Source organism: Atractosteus spatula, chromosome 8, assembly GCF_055471065.1.
Source record: "Atractosteus spatula isolate fAtrSpa1 chromosome 8, fAtrSpa1.hap1, whole genome shotgun sequence".
NCBI classification, from domain to species: domain Eukaryota; kingdom Metazoa; phylum Chordata; class Actinopteri; order Semionotiformes; family Lepisosteidae; genus Atractosteus; species Atractosteus spatula.
The window spans coordinates 8,004,023-8,028,493 of NC_142713.1; the positions used below are offsets into that span (position 1 = coordinate 8,004,023).

At 39.7% G+C, this 24,471-nt stretch overlaps 1 protein-coding gene across 1 annotated transcript in view; it reads right to left on the reverse strand.

Annotated features, from left to right (window-relative positions):
* LOC148829145 (DENN domain-containing protein 2A) overlaps positions 1-24,471 on the reverse strand; it is a 64,468-nt gene that overhangs the window by 20,821 nt on the left and 19,176 nt on the right. Inside the window, exons 2-8 of the mRNA XM_088924099.1 lie at positions 15,518-15,616; positions 9,404-10,372; positions 7,912-8,039; positions 3,439-3,554; positions 2,245-2,442; positions 535-628; positions 214-264 (exon numbers count right to left, since the gene is read on the reverse strand). Coding sequence (XP_088780225.1) covers positions 214-264; positions 535-628; positions 2,245-2,442; positions 3,439-3,554; positions 7,912-8,039; positions 9,404-10,372; positions 15,518-15,603 — 1,642 coding nt within the window. The 5' untranslated portion in view covers positions 15,604-15,616. The remainder of the gene's footprint in view (positions 1-213; positions 265-534; positions 629-2,244; positions 2,443-3,438; positions 3,555-7,911; positions 8,040-9,403; positions 10,373-15,517; positions 15,617-24,471) is intronic.

Sequence of the window (24,471 nt, forward strand, 5' to 3'; positions counted from 1 at the left end):
CTCACTTGAAGAAAGTAAGCACTATAAAGTAAATCATACTTTCCAGTTTAACTCTGTTTTTACCTGGGTGATGCATGTATTGCGGTTTTGGAGCTAATTAAAAAAAGTGTAATTAAATACAGTTCTTTTGTTTGTCACCCCTTTCAATCTTAGTGTAAAAACAAGACTCACCAGGAACAAAAGTGCTCTTGAACGACAGATCATTTTGCTTACCTTTCAGCTTTTCTTCTGTGTCGCTCTCAGACTCGCTGTTTTCATCTGTTACTGCAAAAGAAAAGTTAATATATGGACAAACGGCAATAGGATAGATATTCCACAACCATTTCTTTTCGACTGTCATGTTCTAGACACATCAGTGGTTCAGTGGTTGATATTAGGATGCAGATCAAATGCCAAATTCACCTCGAAGTAGAATATAAACAGAATTAAAACACTGCTTCGGGGATAGATATTTGACTTTGGCACAGCAGAAAGGCCCCAAAATGCTCGTAGGCCCTCTGGCCCTCCTGCTGCTCTTGCTGAACTGACACATACCTCTGCCAGAGCTAGTCTCCGTGGACTGTGAGACTCTCTTCATGCGTTTCTTCCCTCTGCGGGCCTCAAAAATCCCATTGATCTTCAACACAAGCTGCCAGCAGAGAGGCACATCGTGAACATGACACGCATATCCAACGTATCTCAGCTCTATCAAAAAATGTCCTGAACTTACGTCAGCCTTCTCTGAAAACCAAGAAAGCCTCTTTTTCTCACGTAAAGATCCCAGCTTTAAATCAATAGTTCAAAACACACTTCTTAAAACAAATTAACATGTTTTATATTTCGAAATATATTCTTTACAGGGCTTGCTTTTCACGACTAGGCACTTTGCCGTGACTATACAGCTTGCCGGTAGAGATATTTTTCTGAAGACATTTATTGAATTAGGTTACTTTTAAGAGTGGTAACCTAGGAAACACAAGCTATGAAATCTGATCAGAGCCAGCCAGAGATTACTGTAGACCTCCAGTGGCAGGAGTCCACAATACCGCATTGTACCATATTTTCCAAAAGAAACTCAGTTCCCACCTTATTAACATGCATTTAATTAAGCACCTGTTACAAAAGAAGGCAGTTCTGACAAGTTAGACTCCTTATACCATGGTGCTGGGTTCTGATTTTCGAGGGGAAGTATATGGCATGCAGAAAGCCAACATCCATTTCAATCACTATGTAACTAGAGGCAAATTATGAATTAGAGGCGAGTTATGGTCAGCAGCCATTTCACCCTGCAACTCATGACTGGCAACCCACTGAAGCTCAGAGGGTGTGAGCCTGGTCAGTACCTGGATTGGAGACCTCCTGGGAAAAGCTAAGATTGCTGCTGGAAGAGATATTAGAGGGGCCAGTAGGGGGTGCTCACCCTGTGGTCTGTGTGGGTCCTAATGTCCCTGTATAGTGACGGGGACAATATACTGTAAAAAGGCACTGTACTTTGGATGAGACGAAAAATCAAGGTCCTGACACTCTGTGGTCATTAAAAATCCCAGGGTGTATCTCGAAAAGAGTAGGGGTGTTACACCAGCATCCTTGCCAAATTTCCCTTTGGCCTTTACCAATCATGGCCTCCTAATAATTCCCATCTCTGAACTGGCTTCATCACTCTTTTCTCCTCCCCACTGATTGCTGGTGTGTGGTCAGTGTACTGGTGCACTATGGCTGCTGTTGCATCTTCCAGCTGGGGGCTGCACATTGGTGGTGGAGGGGAGTCCCCATTATCTGTAAAGCCCTTTGAGTGAAGTGTCGTGAAAAGCACTATATAAGTGAATGGGATTATTATTAAAAAATACTTGCTAAGTGTTTGTAAGATTGTGATGAAAAAGTGAGGCAGCACAGTGGAGCATTGCTGTCTCGCTGCGCTGAGGCCCTGGGTTCAGTTCCTGGGGAGCCATCAGTGCAGAGTTTCCAAGTTCTCCCCAGGATCACATTAGGATGCTCCTGGCCCTGGTGTGTGAGTATATTTCAGTGTCTTGTCTCTGCGTTTGCCCTGCGATGGACTGGCGTCCTGTCCAGGGTGAACCCTGCCAGGCTCCAGCTCTCTATTGGATAAAGAGCTTAGAGAATGGATGGATGATACAAAAGTAAAGACAATGCTCCTAAAATATAAGCCTTGCAGCGCTTACCCCCAAACAGGATAATGATGTTCTTAATTTTCTACATCTCTAGTCCTGTATGCATCAGCCCTTATTCCCTGTGCGAACCCCCTACCTTCGGGATCTTCCGTCGCCGGCGGTTGTTGGGGTCTCCTGAGAGGCAGGGGGTGTCATCGGGGCTGCTGGGAGTGGAGGGGGGGCTGATTTTGGAGGGCGACACCCCACCGCCATCCCGGTTGATCTTGCGCAGCTCGAGCAGCTTGAAGCTGCGTCGTTCCGAGTTCTGTCTGAAGAACCCGGGTTTGGAGGAGAGCTGGGGAGAGACGTTGAGAGACCATGTCCAAGCGCCGCAGACAAAGCTGACCGAGTTCTTTTGAGAAACAACGTGCGGTTTTCCTTTAACTCCTGTCAACTGTCTGCTCATGCTTGTGGCAAGCTGTCCTGTTTACTTCCCTATCTCCTTTTTTAAAGAGTGTGGCCTCACTGCAAAACTGCCTTTTCTATGAAGAAACCAAAATTTGGAGATGTGCTGTACAATTGATTAAGCCTCTTCTAAAATGTCACTGAAATAAGCTTGTTTTGAGTTCAAGCAACAGTTGACCAATTTATTTTTAGGATTGTACATTTGTTTGTATCAATATTTACCCATGAAATATATGCAGGTGTCCCCATCAATAAAAACCTGAAAATTTAATTTTACTATTAATTAATTTCTAGACTGTGATTTTGCCAGTAATTTATTGGGAGTTTATCATTTATAAACTCCCACATTGTAGACTCGAATATTCAGTTTGAACCATACCCATCTCGTTGTGATGTGATATGATAATGCTAGTACAGTGGTACAGTGGTTATCATTGTTGCCTCACAGCGCTGGACCCCTGTATTTAATTCCTGGGGTGCTGTCTGTGTGGAGTTTGCATGTTGCCCCCATGTTCACATGGGTTTCTTCCAAGTAGTCCGATTTTCTATCACAGTCCAAAGACAGTCTAGTAGGTTCATTGGCTTCTGGGAATTTTGGTCCTTGTGTGAGTGTGTGTTTGTGTCTGTGTGTGCCCTGTGATGGACCAGCATCCTGTACAGGGTGTATCCTGCCCTCATGCCCATTACCTGGATAAAGCGGTTAAAAAATGAATGGTTGGATAGGTGAAATCTAATATAATATACAATAAATCTCATTATTCCCTTCAGATTGTATTGATCCACCAATGGATGAAGCCCTCTCCAATAATCTTCCAAAAATGTCTACTACCTTTATATTTTAATAACATGGCTAAAACAAAGAAAGAGTATACTTTCCAGACGTTACCTTTGTAGGCGTATCTGGAGCTGGCGATGATGGCGTGAGGGGAAGGGGGAACTTGTTTCCGTGGCAGCGGCTCTCCATCTCTATGTCTTCATAGGGATTTTCCTTTGATGGAAGATCTATAGAGACGGAAAAAATGCAAACACCTAAGCAATGGAACAGCAGCACTGAAAACGCGAGCAAAAATAGGCTAGGCCTGTCTTGTATTCGTATTTTCACTACTTTTGCATATATTAGTACAGTACCATGGAGTACAATTTGAAGGATAATTTACTATAACACTGGTGTATATATGGCAAGTATATATGATATAATCAACACTTCCCTTTTGAAATAGCTTTTCTTATTATTTCTGAGTCTTCACAATTACTGGATAAGGCAATGATTGGTTTTCACTAAAATCAGTTCAGTTTATTTGTCACATGCACAAGTGCAATACAATGCTTATCGGCATGTATGTTCCAATACAAGACATTAAGGAAACACCAAGCTAAAACACAGAACAGCAGTGGCAACAATGAAGTTAAATAGCATGCGTTAAAAGTCAACACAATGTACAAAAGAAAAACAAAACATCAGTGTGAGTCAGTGGTAGAGGCAGAATTCAGTAACCCGACAGCTTGCAGGAAGAAGCAGTCTCTGAATCTGGAGTCACACGCCTTTATGCTATTATAACGATTACCAGAGGGCAGTGGAGAGAACAGTGAGAAACCAGAACCATTGTTATCCTTAGCAATACCCTCCTGCCTTCCTGAGACAGCAAGTTGTAACGATGTCCACAACAGAGCTGTACTCTAGTAATGGACTGGGCTGACCTGACCACCTCCTATAATGCCTTTCGGTCAGAAAACAAGTTGCTGCCAAACCACACTGCAATACTACATGTGAGCACACTTTCAGTAGCGCACCTGCAGAATTGTCTGAGGAAGTAAAGGGTGCAATTGCACCTTCTTTGTAGCTCTAGTTACAGTACATGCTGGGATCACGTTAAAGTGATGGAGGTACCCAGGAACATGAATCTACTAACTATCTCTACAGCCACCCCACTTATGTGAACAAGGATGTGGTCCCCACCCTGCTTTCTGAAATCGATAACTAGCTATGTGGATTTGCTGACATTGAGGGAAAAGTTATTGTCAAGTTACCACTCCACAAGGTTCCTGACCTCATCCCTGTCTCATTGTTACTAGTGATAAATGTGTAGTTGGATTCTATTCAGTGCAGAGAATATGTCTCAAGTCCACCGAAGGGCGCCTGGACCTTTTATCTACAATGAGAAACATTTTGCTTGGCAAAAGAGCAAACTCCAACAGAAGAACCTCATCCCATCCATCAAGTATGGTGGGAGGAGTATCACAGTTTGTGCTGCTTTTCTGCCTCAGGACCTGGACTGCTTGCCATCATTCAGAGCCAAAAGTGGGTCACGCAGCAAGATAATGATCCTAAACATACAAGCAGATCTACAGCAGAATGGCTAAGGAAAACAAAATTGTGCATTTTGGATGCCCCCACTGCAATATCATGGCAATATCTAAAGCAAGTTGTCCATGCAAGGAAACCCTCACATGTCACAGACCCGAAACAGTTCTGTAAGGAAAAGCATGCAAAATTCATATAAAAACAGATATGAGATACATGAAGTCATGTCTGCTCAATTTTCAATCTTATTGTCTTTGAGCTATACACACATAATGATCTGATTACTGTTTAGGTCTAATAGACACTAGTATGCCGACTAACATTTTCTCAGCCCTGTAGATGTATACTGACAGTCAGCATGGTGGCATGACAGGTAATACTGCTGTCTCAGTCCAGGGCTTGTTCCTCCACTTTCTGTGTGGTTTGCATGTTCTCTCCGACACCTACATGGGTATACTGATGCTTAAGTTTCCTCCCCCATTCTCAAAACATGCTGGTTTGGTTAACTAGTGTCTCTAAAACTATCCTTAGCAGGAATAAATATTATGATAATGGGAAAATGTAATTGACCTGACATGAAAATACATCTTTGTTCAGCCTCACATAAAATAATACCATATACAACACAGTATCCACAGTCTTTTATATTTTTAAATATTTCCTTTTTGTGAACTGGTCTATAACACAAAAGAGGCATTGATTCATTCAAGGTTAAGCAAATATATTAGTTTAGAACAAAAGGCAAAACAGCTCACAACTGCATGGTAACACATTCTCAAACACTGTTATCAATAAACGTATGTACTTGACAGGGATTCTGGGAAATGCAAGCCTGAAAGGTTTTAAAGCTAAACATTTTGGATATGGCCCCCGTTTACCATACTGTACAACGGGCATAAAGGAGATAAAAACCCAAACACTCTGAATGCAGAGAAGTACCAGATTGAAGAATATTCCAGTTTTGCCATTCCAAATTGATTATGCTGAGTGTGTTGTGAAACTGTAATGGCTTTAACATCTGTCCAGCTATGAAGACTGTGATATACTGTGACAAACCATAAAAAAACCATGACATGTGAAGCTATATCATAGTAAAACTTCCACAATACATGCCAGTTCCACAGCACTCAGATTTGTTCGAGTAATTATCATAAGACTGAGCTATGCTAAACTTTATGCGATGCAGTGAACCACACTAATTGTATTTTATGAAATGTAATTAACACGGCACACCATTGTTTTCTCTGGGGATTTTTTCCCACTTAGAACAACACTAACTCCGATGTACTAAAGTAAAAAAAAATTTTGAATTCTGTAAGCAAAACATTAATTTCACTTTTGCTTAAGTTGCTCAGCAGAGACCATTTCTCTGAGGGTTTATAAAGAAGGAGCTTAATACATCAATCACAACAAAGAATCCCATAAACCCATGGGCTTGGCCTCTGTCTCAAACCCAAGCACACCCCTGTGCACAGACCAATTTGACTTTGAAAGTGAAGCAACAGGGTGAATTTAGACAGTGTCCCGGGTGGTATGGCATAGTCTGATCTAAAATTAACTTAAGTAATGTGTAAAAGGCTCAGGCAGAGAAGAACACTTTAAGGTACCAGACTGCTTGTTACTTCAGGGCACCCCTCTGCTGTAGACAGTGATAATTATAAGCTGTTTTTAACAAACTCTAGCCAGACAGCTATTTTCTTTGACCAGGGATAAAAGGAAGACAGCTAGGCTGGTAGTTTGTATTTCAAACCTCCCTCAGTTGTCCGACTTTTTTTTAAACCACGTTTATTGTTTTTACTGAGAGGTTGACCATACAGATCATTATATAAATAACAGAAGGGTTTTTTTTTTTGCAAGTACAGAGAAAAAAAGAGCATTGAGTACAATTTGTTGAGCATTGGTGAGGTTTCTGAGGTTTGTGAAGTTCAATACGTTTTAGAAGTGGGGTAAAAGTGGATAACATTTCTCTGACGGTTCTCAAAGGGGAAACTAGATGGAAAACAAAATTAACTATAAATCACACCAAGCTACTGTTTCAAATGTATTAGGTATTGTATACTAAGCACATGCTTCAAAACATTTCTGTAATACCACACTGCTAATCTCAAAAATTGGTTCTCTCAGTCCAAGAGAAGAGATACTTTTCAGAAAAACAAGATGTACTTTTACCACCATATTCTGACAAATCATGCCCTTTGCAGCTTACAAATAGACACTGAAGTATCTGTGTGGAATTAACTGATTTTTTGGTTAATATTGGAGCACAGCTATTCTAAAATTACTTAATACATTCTGAATTGCAGTTTGATACAATTTATGTTTGATCTTTGTGTTGGACCTAATTTTGGTCTAGATTTCCCCTTCAAGTTCATTGGATGGTATTCCTCTTGCCCGAGGACAACACTTACAAGCTTTCAGTACAAAGTACAAAGATTTGCATTGAATATCGTCTAATACTGGGGGAGGAGAGTAAGCACCTAAACAATTTTAAAAGCAGGTATTCAAAAATAGCACGATGCCTCACAGCCTTATATAAAAGGCTACATGCAGATTTTATTTAGACATTAGCATACACACTTCAAAAAACAATGAAATAAGTTATTATGTATAATATTCATCTAAAACAAGCACACAAACAAGTACAGGCAAATACAGTTTAAGTAAAAAATATGTTGAATTCAAAGTACTATGTCTTTATTTTTTTAAATAAACCCCTTTTTGGAATGGCCAACATTATAAATCAAAATTTGATGCTAACTTGCAGGGATAAAATACTTTAGCATAAAAAAATCTTTATTTAATGGATAAATAGTAATAAGTTTAAGTAAATACTAAATTTAAGTAAAGTTTACAAACCCTCGTTGGACATTCTCACTTTCTCAGATGAAAAATTAAAAATCTGTGCCAAGGCACAGTTTTTGTCACAATTTTGATCAAATGCTGAGTAAATATGACATCTATATACAGCTGAAACACAATAGATTACTGATGTCAATGTGATATTAACGAAGAAGAAACATTCCATCAACCCTGATGTTAAGGTACTGAGCAACTTACCCAGGATGTCTTCATAGACATTCTCCTCTGATAAAGTGCGAGTAAGTGACAGCTTGGACTGGGCATACCAATCAACTCTGCATCCTTCTGTAGAGGACTGGAGGACATCCTCAAACTCGTAAGATTTCCTAAATCAATAAAACACAGAGAGCACAAAAATACACACAAAAGATTAGGTCAAAACAAGGAGACGTGTGGTGATTTAAAGAGGGAACGTGTAATAATCTTGGAGACTGTCATTTAAATTTACAGAATTAACATTGTTTTCTTTTGAGTCACCATTTCTTGTACAGAAAAAAAAAAACAGGCCTGCCTGAAACACCCTTGATCCCTCATCTCTTTAGAACTATCACTCTGCTTCCCTTCCCTGTTTTTTTTAAAGGGAAACTGCGGTCCTAATTTCTCAGACCAGTTATTAAATCTCCATAACAAAATAAATTCACTGACGGTGTTGAAAAGCTTTACAAAGTTTCGAGTTAAGCACAAAATCGTGATCTTAAGGGAAAGTACTCTAAGTGGCCATGCTGTTGCAAACCCCTGATCTCACCACCGCTGAGAGCGAGACATGAAGTGGCCCTTCCTGCTCGCTAGTCACTGTAATGACTAACGTAATGTGTGAACGAATAAGTACAGGTTGTGCAGCAGGCATTTCCCTGCAGAAATGTGATCTGCATGAAGAGTTAACAAGCAGTATTTGCCGGCAAAATTTGTCTCAAAGTCGAGAGCAATATTTCTGTTAGATTGATAGACGTATTCACAAGCCCGCTTGTTTACAATGTAATTGGGCCGCTTCACATCACCGGATGTTTTGTTGCCTCGTTCTGCATCACAGAATATGGTGCTGTGCATAACTGGAAATTTTGTCAATTTTGTGATGCAAATTGGAAGTTTTACAAATTACAGAGTACATTTTATTTTTTACAGTTACTTTGTACAATATATTTTATAGTGGTTTGAAATGCACAGAATCAATGTTGATTTTCTCGAACTCAAAAATATAAAAATAGCATTGCAGTTCCCCTTTAATACTTGAGCAGTGCGCCTCCCACTCTCAGCTTTCCACTCATTGTAGCACTCACTGTCTGAGCCTCTCCGGTCTGGGTTTTGCTTGGTTGTTTCAATAGAAACAACCTGTTTTCCAGAGACAAAGAAGAGCTCTGTGAAAATTTATTAAAATATACTGTTTGACAGGTCACTTCTTTTCACCTCCACTAAAAATACAAGTATATTTCCGTCTGGCTTAAAACAGTACTTTAAAAAGGCCCAATATTTAATCAGAAATGGTACTGTTTGCTTATGCGAATTCCAAGCTTTTGTTTTCCAGGAGGGAAATAATTTGAAACCTTGGTTCTGCTTCCTAGATCACTTGTAATTACTTGAATGATTGTCAATGTCAGCCATTCCTTAACATGTGGCGAATACGTCCAAGAGCACAGGGCCAAGTAGAAGATGCCTATCCATCCCATGGCTTTGCCGCCTGTTGCTATGTTACCTGTTGCTGGCATTACTCCTCTGTCGGTCTGTGCAGGGTCTCCGGCTGACACTAGGCGGAGGACAGGTGGGCAGTGGTGGTGGGGGGACTGAGGGCAATGGGGGCAGGTTCCTTCGTCCTTTCCCAAGCCCCAGGGCAGAGCCTGAAGCTGCCCCCTGTGTGTGGTGCTGGAAGGTCCGCTGAGGTTTGGGGAGAGGATTAATGGAAGGTGCCCCTGGCTCAGTGTATACATTCTCCTGGTCCTGCCTACGTCTTACGCCAGCCCTCACCACGTCCAGTGTCCCAAAAATAGGCTCTGCAGCTCTCCTCTCAGCCTCCTCCTGCTCTTCCTTGGAAGGTGGGCTGAAGTAATTGCCAGGCAATACCAGTGGAGGTTTGCTGGGGCTCTCCTTCATCGCTTGCTCCAACTTTTTGATGTGGGTCAGAACGGACTTCTTATCCTGGGTGCCTTCTGTGTCTTTCCCACTGTTCCCTCTCTCTAATTTTCCCTCTTTGCCCTTTCCAGGAGCCTCTGGGGATTTAGGCCTAAAATCCCCCAGCTTGCCTGCGTTCTCCTTCCCAGAGTCTTGTCTCTCCCAGCTCACAAACCTCTTATTATCTCCCCTCAGAATATCAACAGTTTTGGTCTCCTTGTTTCGCACAGTTTCAGGCTCCTTCCTAGCCATCAGAGGAGAGGACGCAGAACATTCTTTTTTACCTTCCCACTGAGATATTTTGTCTCGTATGCTGGCATTGATTTTGAGACCAGCCACGTTTTTGGGGTGTTTATTGCTGCCGGCCAGTCCGTTCTCATTGGTCCGGGGGTCCATGGCCGTATTCTTTTGGGCAAGCATAGTGCTACGCCCCAGGCTATCACTTAGGTTGTCCAAGGGGGACAATGGGGTCTTAGTTTCCCCGTCCCGCTGCAGGCCCTGTCTCTGAGGGACTGCAGTCGGAATCTCCCCTATCTTCAATCCGCAGCACTGAAGCCTGCAAGAAGAACAGAAACAACATTACAGAAGCTGCTCATTGGTCCTTTACTCACAAAGGAAGCTGGCCATTGAAGGACGTCAGCGGGTGTGGTGTAGATATACAATTGGATACCCTGTTTGTCTCATACTATACAGTAGATCAATAGATGGGAATATCCAAGTATGATGTCGCTACAGATACCCTGTAGTGACGAATAATAATCTTACTGCACGGCTCTACATTAAACTTGTCCTGGGACTGCCCATCCAGTAGGCTCATTCTGACACTCCAATATTCCCGCAGGACAATGCTCATCCATATGTTACCCATTTAATAATGACTTTGGTTGCAAGATAAGAAAGTGACAGTTATAGCCTGAATGTCCTACTCGCCAGACTGACATTCCCTTTGGTGGGATGAGCCGGGACATCCTTTTCCAGACGCTACAGGAGCAATAGAGCAAAATCTCTCGAGACATCATCTGAAACCTGGTACAAAGCATGTAGCAGCACACACCACTAGATCGGAATTTTCAGAGCAGACCCCTTTTTGATAAGAAATCAGAATGCTGGTTTAGCTGAAAGTTACGTTCAACAAAATGCCAGTGCTGGTGCTAAAAAAGATTTGATCTCCTTTTCCTGATAACGTTTAGAATTTGTTGTGGTCATAAGTGGTACATTAAGTGGTTGTTACTTTTGTTACTCCATACCTGTTGCAAAATATCATGCAGTGCACTTTGATGAAGAGTTCTTGTGAAAGCCACAAGAATTTCATAAACAATCTATAGATTTTATTTATTATAAGGGTTATTTATATGTCATCTGCAAACCTATTACCCCACAATTTGTATCTTTATATGCTTTATAAAATATATGCCTTATGTGCAATATATTTTAACCTTGGAGCAATGTGGTGAAGCAACTGTATGCTCCATCAGCTTATACCACATTCTTATTTCAGGAATACTGTCATTTTAATATGAGGTATTGAAAAATAATTAATTATATACATTTTTCACCTCTCCTGTCATTTCACAGCTCTGCATGGCACTCGGCCACCATATACAAGCATTAAAAAGTGAATGCTTTGCCTTATTAGGACCACCACATTGATCATGCACAACCTCTTCAGTGTCCAAATGCAAACTGGTATATTTAACTAAATTGTGGGGGTTATTTTAAATCACTCATTTACCCATCAGACTGAGACGCTTTGATAACATTGTAACCTTTTTTACAAAGATCTTGATCCATTACAAAGATACCCTCACTCACACAAAATATCGAGGGTGTGTGACTCTATTATAGCTAGTGACTACAATACTTTCTTTGTTGAATTATTTTTGATCATTTTCCTGAACACGCAAACAATGGCCTGTGCTGTCACACAACAAAAACCTCATTTTAAAGGGGTTCCTGGGCACACCAGAGGAGAAAACTACGTCCCCCTGAACACAATGCAGAAGAGAGAAGCTCCTTGTCAGTTTTTATTTTGTAAAAAAGAACAGGAGCAAGAGAAATTAAAGAAGTGGTAGAGTAATACTGAAAACCTAAATAAATTACTCTTGTGTTTTGCCATGAATACTTTCTTTTCACAAAACAATAATGACACACATGCTGTTAGTCCCATTTAACCTTATTCAAGGAATGAGAAACATTAATTAAAAACCCACATAAATTAAACATCTTAAGGACATAACTGTAGCTTTCTATGGGTGCATTTGTTGTTTAGTGTCTCCCTTTGTTGTACATTTTTGCCATTTTTGAAAGACAATGGCATTTGGGAGCAGATAAGGTTTATATGAATTCCCTCAGTGTTTTTGTAACCAGTGTTTATTCAAGACATGATGAGCATACTGGACTAGAAATCTAGGTCAAATGCTTCAGCCAAGAAAAAGAGGGGAGGGGACAATTGGGGAGAGACGGCAATCTTCTTTTCGGCAAGAGGAAAGACTGTTTAGTAAAAGAAAAGTCCAGCCCACAAAACAGATGTTGTGGGATGGCCAACTTTCCTTGTGAGTAAAGGACCATAACAGGAGAACTACCGGGAGTAGAGGTAGAATGGGCATAGGATTTGAGAGCAGCTTGGAGCCGATACTCAAGAACATTTGAAAAAATGGTCTTTTGCTTGGCTTTTTTAACTGCAATCTACGCCAACCAAACCAGTCCAAAATTGTGAGTTACACACGAAAGATAACATAAAATGGCAATGGAGTTTGGCTATAGGCTAAATATCAGAATTTCTCCTATAACATGATTTTCATGTCTTTATTTGAATTTGTATTTTGTGTTGGTGTTGGCCTGTTTCTTAATGTGAAAACATTACTTTAAGAGCTTTGTAGAAGCTGTGATGTTCCCCTTCTGTCATTTTGTTTACTTTTGCCATATGTTTTCTGTAGGACTCTGCAGTTCTTCACAAAATCCCAAATCTTCCCAAAGCAACAAAGCAGGAAGTGGCAGAAAATTCTCAGTGTCAACCCAGGCTTCTGCACACAGATGAACTTCAGAGCACTGTGGATTGTTAGTTCGCATTCCCTTGCAGTGATCTCTCTGATGACAATGTTCTGAAGATATTTTTGGAGAAGAAAATTCTATTGCAAATAGGAAAATAACAGAAAAGGCAACACCTTCTTTTTCAATACCCAAAACATTATTTGATAATAAGCAATTATAGAATAAATAGAAGATTTGAAGCATTCCAGTTAGGAGAAGTACTTGGACATATTTTTTCCAATAAGTGTACATTTTTACCAATATAGTAGTTTTTAAGATATATTGGTATTTATACTGTATGATATCATCATCAGATATCAGTCTTGAAATTTGTACTTTTTTTTTTCACTCACCCATTTTAAATCCCCTCTCAGAATATGACTGCACCTTTGAATCTGTACGTAATCAAAGAGAAATGTTTCTTAAAAAGAATGGCCTTGGCCCTTATTATCCAACTAGACTCCGCAACTTACTGCTTCAGATGAGTTCAAAGTAAAAACCTGTCTGGAATGCCAGCAGTGTCTCAGCCCTGAATTTGTAGTCTGTGTATCAGCTGAATTCGGAATAGCCCTCTTATGTTGGTCAGCTGAAGGCTGCTGGCTTCGAGTTTAGAGTTCCCAGCATTTTTGAAATTACAGTAAACAAGGATTTTAGCTGGGCACAGGATGCCAATGCAAGAGCCAAACACAGGAGCTAGAAACCCAGACTCGTTAGGCAGATCTCACTGTTGGGGGTTGACAACGCCGGAGAGCTGAACTACTGTGGTCATGACAAGCCACATTAGAAGCACTGTGTTGGACATGCTTTCAGCTGCGGTCACAAAGCAGCATGTCAGCGGGCAACACTGGCAGGAAGGATGTCCCCTATGGTTGCAGAGGCGGTACCGTCCAGTGAAAAATCACAGAACTCAGGCACTACTGCAGTGGCTTCCTAATTACAGCGTGTGACAAACCAAATGTCAGCACAAGAGTGGTGACAATGGTGGGTGGTACAGTGTCTAGCATTGCTGCCTTGCAAATGCTGATGCCCTGGGTTCGATTCCAGACCTGGGGCTCTAAACGTGTGGAGCATGCATGATCTCCCCGTGTTTGTGTGGGTTTTCGACAGAAAACCCCAGTTTCCTCCTGCAGTCCAGAGAATATTGGGAGGTTAATTGACTTCTGAGAAAACTGGCCCTGGGTGTGAATGTGTATGTGTTTGTCTTTGTGCGCTCTGCATGGGACTGGTATCCAATCCAGGGTATATCCTGTCTTGCACCGGTTGCTTGCCTGGACAGGCTCCAGCTCCACTGTGATTCTGATTTGGATAAAGTGACGAGAAAATGGATAGATGGAGCTAATTACATAGTTACATTGGGTTTCCCACACTGCATTGCAGGTTTCTGCAGTACTAGCAGAAAACCTGCTCTCTCCTGTTACATAAGCTATGAGCAACATATCCTTACACTTTTATAGAGCTTTTCTTATTTCTTTTTTAATACATATTTCTTATGTATTATTTTGTGTACATAATAATACATAATATTAGTATGTATTATGTGTATATATTCTGTGTAACAAGGTTACATGTTGGAAGGTTACATGTTGCTTCTTTAAATTACTTTAATTATACCTTATATTTCTATAGCGCTTTTCTGGACACTCCACTCAAAGCACCTTATAGGTAGTGGGAACTCTACTCCACGATTACCAATGTGCAGCCCCACCTGGATGATGCACAGTATTAACAAAGTATTAGTATTAGCGTTAACATAATAACATAGTTTAGTAGCATTCATTAGCATTGACAGAGTTGAACAATCAGTGAGAACGACAAAAAACTCCAGTTGTTCTACTAAATGTATGCAACACTAGTTTACATCTTAACAGAAAGTAAGCAGGAAAATCTACTGGGCAGCAATATCCTGATAGCCTTGATAGGAGTTCTTCTTATTAGTGTAGTTGACACTGTTGGATACTTGGGAATCAATATTTAATTATGGTTAACCAGAAAACTACTATTGGCCCATTCAATACATCCATTTTATTCTTGGTTACCTTCATGCTATAGAAATGCAGTTAAACCCAATAAAATACAGGACAATTGTAGTATCCCACAATATGGCCACAATGTGCCATCTCTTTAAAAATCACAAAGAAACTTAACAATAGCATAACATTATACTACTGCAACATATTATAGCTCTTATTTCAGACATCTAGTGCTAGATGATGCAATTAAACTAAGAATCTTTTAAAGTCTAAGCAACCTTTATTAGTATTTCCCTAATCAATACCCCTTAAACATCTTCAGATAATTGACTCCTGGTAGTTTCACGGTGAAATTATCTTTATCATTATCGTGGTGCTTTTCAGTTTCTTCAGTCTGATCCCAGAACCTTTCCTAAAAGGCATGGTGTTGTAGTCTGTGCTGGATTCTAGCAAAACTACAACGAAATAAGGTTCCCTTTGAAAAAATACCAGACTTAACCGCTATTTCATCTGAATGCACTTCAATAACCTCTAGCACGTCTTCACAATTTCTACCCGAGTTTGTTTACTTTATCATAAACGGGAGCTTTGTGGCTATTGATTCCTTCTGTCACTGATTTCGCACAACAGAAATTTGCCACGTACCAGTGCGGGGAAAAGAAAAAAAATCCCCACTCCTCCCATGCTCACATTGCCCTTACCCGTTCACAGATTGGTAGATGCAATTTTCAGAATCCCGACAGAGCAGTAGCACCCTACCGCCAGTCATTGTGTTAGCAGCAGGCATCGTCAGCACACGCCTATGGGTACAAAACAAAGAGAGAGATATAGGTCAGCCTTACACTTACAGTCATATTTCCCAGCCTGTGTTTAAGGTCTTGGGAAAGAGTGTCTTTTAAGTAGCAATACTGCCACATATTTTGACGTCCTGATGGGTGGTACAGTACAGGCACTAAATTGAACCCTATGGAAGGGATATTGATGTTTCTTTATAGTACTTTACAAGCTACACAAAATATATACAGTGCACAGCCCACACTTACACTCGGGACAATTTTTCCAGAAGTCAATTAACCTACCCGGTATGTAACTGGACTGTGTGAGGTAGACAGAGCACACAGAGGAGACTCATGCAAACACGGGGAGAACATTCAAAGTCCACACAGACAGCATCAGGTCAGGAATTGAACCCAGAGTCTCTGCACTGCCATGTCACCTCATAACAGGCTCATTACACTTAATGTTGATTAGCCATCTAAAGTAAATAATTGCCAATGATGGTTTTCAAACTAATGTCCAAAAGCTTACATTTAAAAGCCTACATTCTTTCACTCGTACATTAAAATATAAACAACCAAATTCTACCTCAGTAAGGTTCCTGGAAAACAACCAGTATATTATCAGACCCCACCATAACAGTTACAGTTATGTAAAAGTACAAATGGAAGAAACCTCACAGGATTCAAAACCACACTTTAATTCTGTAAAGAGTGGTTTATAGAACAGCAATTATTATAACAAGTGATGGAAAATGACAGTCAGCATTTGGCAAGCCACATTGATGTGTGAAAAAACACCAAGTTAATCTCAATGTAAATGCATTTTAATAATTGTGGAAAGTCAAGTGCATTCTATACATATTAATTCTGAACCACATCCAGCCCTCTTCAGTGCCAGTTGGATAAAATGTTATTTCTCCTTCAAAGCAAAGTTATTCTTCAAACACATGGAAATTGTGACAAGTACAAATTGCCTCTGATACAGATTTGTAGATGCAATTAAACAGATGTGATGGGTAACATCACCAATAACCTCTTAAAAAGTTGCTGGGGCACAGTGTTAAAACCAATATAAAGTGATAAAACAAGATTCCAGAAATGCTCTCATCAGAAATCAGTACAGAAACTTCAAAGGACACAAAAAAACATGTTGGTGTTTCTGGTGTTTGATTTTTTTTTTTGAGTCAAATGGAACACCTGAACTAAATAGGTTTATGGATTGCTTATAAATATATTGCAAAGTGTACTCCTTATTCTTTGGATCTAGAAAGCAAAACAACAGTTTGCATTCTGTTGGCATGGAGTCACTCTTAATGAGTTTTTCGCATGTTGCATCCAAAAATGCAAAATGGAAAGTGAAGATATACTACTGCTTCTCTTTATGCCAAGTGTTTTTCACAGATTCAACTTTGGGTTGTTGTATAGACATTGTTAAAAAATGTTACCCAATCCAGAACTTGCAACTGGGCAGTGCAGCAACATCACCTTAATGTTAGACTGTGATTGTGACGATGTAATAAAGAACCATTCTAAAACTGCCAAATGTACAATTAACAATGGTTCCACAAAATATTTTTTTCTGTATAGTGGTGTGACATACCAGGATATTTAGAAAATACATCAAAAGCACTGTAAGCAAATGCAAATTGATATACTATCACATGGTGACATTACTGATCAGTGTTGTTCACTTACAACAACAGAATGATATAAAACTGAAGAGATGGTTTAACAACTATAATTATAGCAGTGTGACAAATGCCAGCATACACTCCCTAATTCCAGCCCTGCAAAAGTATCACCTTATCTTCGTGTGTATTAGGTGGTTTGTCTTTATCTTTCTGAGCCCATCAAAGAATTTAGTATTTCAATAGTATTTCCTTTTCAGGGAAGACAACATGGTCCTCTTTGTTCTAGGTTGTTCTTTAATTTGATATACTCACAAATGTCACTAGATCCTCACATTTACCCTTCATATTTTGTCTTCATTAATCTCCAGACACTGGAGTATTCACCTGATTAGCTCTCAATCTTGCTTCACTAGTAACTTCAACACAATCGGGCATTCAGGTATTCAATCAGATTAATTCTGTTCACCACAATAACCACTCCAACACTTCACAGATACTCTTCATTGTACATGAGAACCAGACTCTTAACAACCAGCAACTCTTCTGGTCACTAACTTTCAGTGGCTGATCCTGTTTGGCCACGGACTCCACTCTGTATCTACCACTTGTGTTCCTGACAAAGGAGCAGGCAGTTAGCTTTTTTCTCTCTGCACTCTGGGCCTTCCAATCAGTGTGCGAGAACTCAGAACTCAACCTGTGCCATTCTCTATCTCCGCTTTGAGAAGAAGGTATGCTGCTACCTTGCTACCAACCAATTGCTCCCTCCTAACCCCTACCTGGACGAATGAGAAAACACTTCGTAAAACAATTCACCTAAAAGCAAATGTACCTTTCAATTGTTTAATTTTATTGAATAGGTTCCATGGGGTGACAGTCCAATGTGGTGACTTTATCAATGCTCTTGAGGATTTTGAATACTTGCAATTAGTTCTTTTAGCCTGTCAATGGATAACATTCTTTTAGGACTCATAATGTACAGTGAAAATCATAATATTGGCACACTGAAGTGAATTTCTCCTATGCACCAGTAAAATTTGTATTTCAGATGAAAAGATTTAATATGAAACAAAAGCTTAGAAATCAGCTTTGTTTCTGGGCATTTTTTTGCATGCAGGTTTAGCCAAGTTAGAACAAAGTTATTTGTTGTGTTGAATCCCGCCACTCCCATTTCAGGTGAGCATAAGTACAGGGAAAAATGTCTCTAACTGTTCAGGTGTTCCATGTTAGATTGTGAACTGTGAGAATATAAAAGATCTGTGAATATACAGTCTTGGTTCCCAGCTTTGGAGTTCATATTTTGGTACATTCCCTTGACTTAGAAGGCATAAACCAAAATGAAAACTACAGAGGTGTTACTCAGAAAAGCAAGCAACTAGGATGAGAGTAAAGAAAATTCCATTTAGATCCATTGAAGAGAGATTGGGCATCTCAAAAGCCACAAGACGGAATGTCTTCATGAATAAAGAAATTATACATCTGGTAAAAGACCAGATCATCCAAGGACGACAACAGCAGTTGATGACAGAAAAACTCATTTGAGCTGAGAAGAGAAGAGGTTGCAGACAATCTCAAGTGTCCAGGTGTCTCATTTCACTGTGCGCAGAAGACTTTCACAGGAGAATTACAAGGTTTAAGCTACAACATGCCAACCTCTCACCAGCACCAAAAATAGAAATACCAGCTCAGGATTTGCAAAGAAGTACAAAGATGGGCCTCAGCAGCTCTGGAGTTTTACAGACAAATAAGATGCAAGATAAATCTGAAGCAAAGTGATGGAAAGGAAAAAATGTGAACAAAGTGAGGAACATCAAAGGATCCTCAGTAGAAGTGAGAACTTTTGAACTGGCCAAGCCAATCTCCTGATTTGATTCCTATTGATCATGCATGTTATTTGTTGAAGAAAAAAACTAGGTTTCAGCTCTCTGTGGTCATTTAAAATTGCAGGGTGCTTCTCAGAAAGAATAGGGGTATTAATAATAATAATAATAATAATAATAATAATAATAATAATAAACTTTATTTTATATAGCACCTTTAAAGGTGGCTTCTCAAAGCGCTTTACAGAATGACAACTACAATAAATAAAAAGAATAGACAAGATAAAACACTAGTTTAATATAATCCTTATACTTATGTTCAGCAGATATGGGGAGATTGTACACAACAAATGACAATGTTCCCACATGTATGCAAAATTATATCCAGAAGCCAAATCAGAAATGCCATACTTTTGCAAACATATTAATCTTTTGATCTATAATCTAAAATATATTTTTTTATTAGTACACAGCATAAATGACAAATGTCATGTATTGTTGCAATACGTAAGCTTTTCACTGTATCTTCAGATTCCAGAGCAACCATGTCTTTCTTTTCATATTATGACCAAAATTGTATAGAATATACTCAAGGAGATCTTACTAGCGCACTGTACATTTACTGTATAATATAGCATCCCTTTGGACGGTGGTGCACTGTTTAGTATTCCTGCCTCACAAAAGTCGGGCCCTGGTTTCAATTCGAGACCTGGGGTGCTATCTGAATGGAGAATACGTTCTTGTGGGTTTCCTCCCACAGTCCAATGACATACTAGTAGGTGAATTAGGTTCTGGAAAAATCAGCCCTGGTGATGGACTGGCATCCCATCCAGGGTGTACCCTGCCTTGCACCCATTGCTTGCTGGGATAGGCTCCAGCTCCCCCATGACCCTGAATTGGAAGAAGGGACTAGAAAATGGATGGAAGTATAACATTCCTTGATTAAATTCTATGCTTTGAACAATATATCATTATTATAGATTGTGTTTTCGATTGCTTCTTCATGCTGAGTAAAACTAAATGATATGTCAACATAAACTCTTGTCATTTTCATAAGAGCCCTCTTCAAGATTGGTGCTTCCTATTTTTTGTAGCTTTTGTTTATGTTTTTGTTATTCACATGTAACATTCTCCACTTGTCTACTTTAAATGTTACCTGTCATGTTTGCCCTGTCTTTAATTTTATCTAAATCTTTTGGAATTTCATTTGCTGTTTCTACAATGTTAACCGTTGGCATGGTTGTGAGGAAGAATTTTAGTATTGGCCTTTTTATTATGTATATAATATACTGACTATTTGCCTAAGCTCATATGCTTTTTGCTTTACAACAGTATAAAAGGATAATTCAAGCATATTATTTGACCTTTTGACATTAATATTACAACCGCAAAGTGTCTAGCTCATTTTCACACCTTATGTTTGCTTACTTCTTTTTTTGTCTATATGCAAGGTAAAATTGTTTCTTAAGAAGAACGTGGTCAATTACAAAGAAATGTTTGTAGAGAGAAAAAACATCTCCAAATATGGAAACTTAGAGTGAGCTTTCTTGTGTGAATTTGCTGTATAAAACTTATTGCATTTACAGTACCATCTCGGGGTGGATAGATTTTTACAGATCTGTATGAGAGACTGTTCTCATGTCTGCATGATCTTATCCTCCTCATGCGCATGAATAAAGGACTCGGCTTGACCACACCTAACCTGAGTGAAGAGTTTTCTTCGACAGTTGCAAACATGACTAATTTCCTAACTATATCAGAATCCAGATCAGTGAGATTATATATATTAGGAAGAGCAGTGGTCCTAGTACCATGGTACTCCACTAATTATATTAGCAATATCTGAGCATTCTCCCCTCAACTCTGTTTTCTATTAACGAATTCTAAATCCAGAAACACATTTCTCCAAAAGCCTATCACCTTGGGAAATAACTTGGTAAAATAAGTTATTTTTTAAAGCATATTTGAATCTAGCTGAATAGCCTGTGCTGGAGCATGCCATGTTAACCACATCTAATAACGAATGACCGCAGAACACATTTTGTTTGACCGAATTCATTAAAATTAATGTACCTTTTCATTCCTTGTATTTTGTTACTGTAGAATAATACTGAAATATATTAAAGAAATGGCATTTTAATTTTATTAAAAAATATAACTTTAACAATGTTTCCTGGCCTTCGCCAATATGAGTCGGTGTATCTTTCATTCTTTCTTAGCTAGGTGTTAGCTGGGACAGAGCAATTGAAAAGATCATTTTAGAGCAAGACCAAAACTGTTTTGTTATACCCTGGCATGAACTGCAAGGAAATTCTGCTCAATCTTTCTTGGAAATAATTACCTCTAAACACATTGCAGCTGAGTCTCATCTGTGTTAAAAACGCTGAGCTTTGAAATGCTGCAAAGCATTAAGTGCACATTTAAAAAAAATAAATTGAAGGCAGTTATTTCTGTAAAATGGCCCTGAGTTTCTTCTTTAATTTCTCATTCTGGGGTAGTTTTACATTTTTGCTGTTAATCAAAACATATTTCCTAGCGCTTTTTTTTTTCCCTATTCAACACTTTCTCTCTCTCTTTTTCGATCTTTCTCTTCGCCTCTTCTGAAGAACGTGAGCAGCCTCTCTTTCTGGATTCTTTCCCAGTGCATCAGATGAGTCAAGAAAACCCCAGTCCCTCCCCTCTCACTGCTGATGCTTAACCCTCCTTAAATTTGCCTCAGCCCCCACTGAGAGTGGGGAAAGGGTTGCGTCAGCGCAATAAGGTCCTTCAGGGAAAAAATGGCTTTCAGCTGTGATAGGTCACATGCTCGAGAAAATCGTAAACTTTTCTCTTCTGAGAACGAGAGAGGCTGAACAAATGAAAACCAGAAGACTGCTGTTGAGTGGGACCTGGAGAATGTACATAACTCCGGATAAATGAAGAAATCTTTTGGAATGCTAGGCTGTGGAGGGGTGGGGGGCCGGGGGTTTGTTTAGTACCTCTAAGGTACAGAAAGAGAAAGTGCTGGGCCTCAGTTTGGAAGCCTTAGGGTCTGAGCAACTGCAATTACAGAAAGAAATGTTTCAGGTTGCAGGGTGGATGTCTTTGGTGTGGAACTGCTCATTAGTTACACATGAAGGCAGGAGTGTGTGGTACAATTTTTTTTTTTTAACTGTTTAACGTTGGCAAAGGCACGTATACCTGCAACTCCAACACATCAGACAACTGTCACACATCTCTTGGAACCCACGTTCGTAGATGACTAGGTGAAAAAGCATTAAATATCAAATACTTGAATATTATGGAAGAAAACTGTAGCTTGCAATTCAGGTTTTGGGTTGGAGATTATACAGATTCTTGAACTTTGTTTGAGCTGCGGAATGGAAGTTATTGAGTGGGAGCAGCAAAAGAAAATCAGATACAAAGAAAGGGAATGGGAAAGGGTGTGAGCCCGTAATCATGTAAAGCAGTAAATCTGACAACATTGCCATTTTTATTGCTTCTGTTTCTATGGTAACTTCATTTTCCTGTTGAGAATAAGTCCAGTCCTGGTCACCTTTTTGTTAAAATGTACCTTTGTTGCACCACGGCAGAAAAAGAGGGCTGTTTCACACTGAATTAGTGAAGAGGCACCATCTGCTCTGGCCTATACAACCCTTTAGGGCACTTTGACCTCTCTGACCCCTACCTGTCTCACTCTCTTGTTCCCTCTCCCTGAAATCTGATTGGTTTGACAGAGTGTGTAGGTCTTGACAGTAGAATGTTTCAGTGGCCTGATGCAGAGAAACATCCAAAAATTTTGGTTTCAGTAATGCTAGCATTTTTTTTTACCAAGGATAAAAATATAGTTTGTTATTACAGAGACACACATTGATTAAAACAGTTTTACATAACCAAGGTAAATTCTTTTAAAAGGTAAATTTACTGTTTATTTTTGTTTCTATTCAGTCATTTTCAGTTTAGCTAAAGTTATTAGCCAATTCCCTTTAATTAGTAACAAACACCTCAAATTGTAGTTCGCAGATCAAATCAACAGCCGTATAAACCCCAATATAAATCCAAACTTTTCACACAAAACTATAAAAACTGTGCCCAAAATGTGAAAATGTTGAAATTCATATGTGGCCTAAATCAAATGACAAGAAAAGCATGTTATAAAAACAACGTAATGCAAAATGGCATTAAGCACAGTATTAACATTATGGGGCTGTGCACAATAGATACTGTAAATGCATTCAAAGTAAAAAATGCAAAAATTGGGTCATTCCCATCTTGCCCAAATGGTTTCCAAGGAACCTATTGGCTCCAAACTTCATCAAGCCATTTCTCAGGGGATCCTGCAGAACCTTCAAAGAAAATGGTCTGGAAATTAATATCTATGCATCTAGTTCTTTGTCTGAGACCTGAGCAAGTACTCAAGGCTGTGCATTAGATCTTTCGTCTGGACTTTGTCTGCATGCTGAGTTCTTGGGTTGTTTTTGTTCCCCTCTATGGACCTATGAACTCATCATTGGCATCTGTGCAGAAGAATTCACTGCACGATAGTGTGGCGGGTTTTGCACTGATCTTTGTTTCTTCCAAAAACTTGCAGCGGTCCAACACAAAGGGTTTGTGTGCAAGGATGTGTGGGCGTCTTGAGCCTTTGACCAGCTGTATGCACATCACAAATCCCCCCTATCCCACAACAACCACCAGCCACTACAAACAAAGACCAGGTCCAGCACATTAAGCAACTGTAAGATGATATTAATGATAAAGTATTACGGACCTAAGACTGCTTCTCTTCTAGCATCTACAGTAGCTTGTTTGGTTTTCAGTAGCTTATTGGGCTAAGGATCTTGGAAGAAGCACTTTGTCAACAAAACTGGATTACTTGATCAAGACACCTACAGCCCTTGGTATAAAACAGTGCCTGTTTTGAATGCCCTTCTCTGTGTTCTCTAGGTACTTGTTTCCCTTTTGATTCTAAACACATAACAGAGCATAGAAGAAGGGAAGAAAAGGAGACCAGACTTTGAGATGTCGAGTTTAAGACAGTGGAAGTGCATCCAGAAATGAGTGGAGAACAACTGCAGAGTTGAGCGTTATCAGCATTGAAGCAGAACTGCAATGCGCTTTTCATATTTCGGCCTGTGGCTGGAAGGTTGCCGGTTCAAATCCCAATTTCTTGCATTAGGAATACCCCAGCTTGCTCTCCATGAGACACACAGACAAATAGAGAAGCTTTGGGTCAGAACGCAGGGTCAGCCATTTATATGTCACCCCTGGAGCAGCTGGGGTTAAGGGCCTTGCTCAGGGGCCCAACGGAGTAGGATTCCTCTGCCAGCTGCGGGATACGAACTGGCAACCTTCCAGCCACAGGCGCAGATCCTTAGCCACAGAACTACCTCACCGCCCAAAAAAGAATCAGTAACAGGGAGGAAGGCAGTGTTAGCTGGGTATGTCCTAT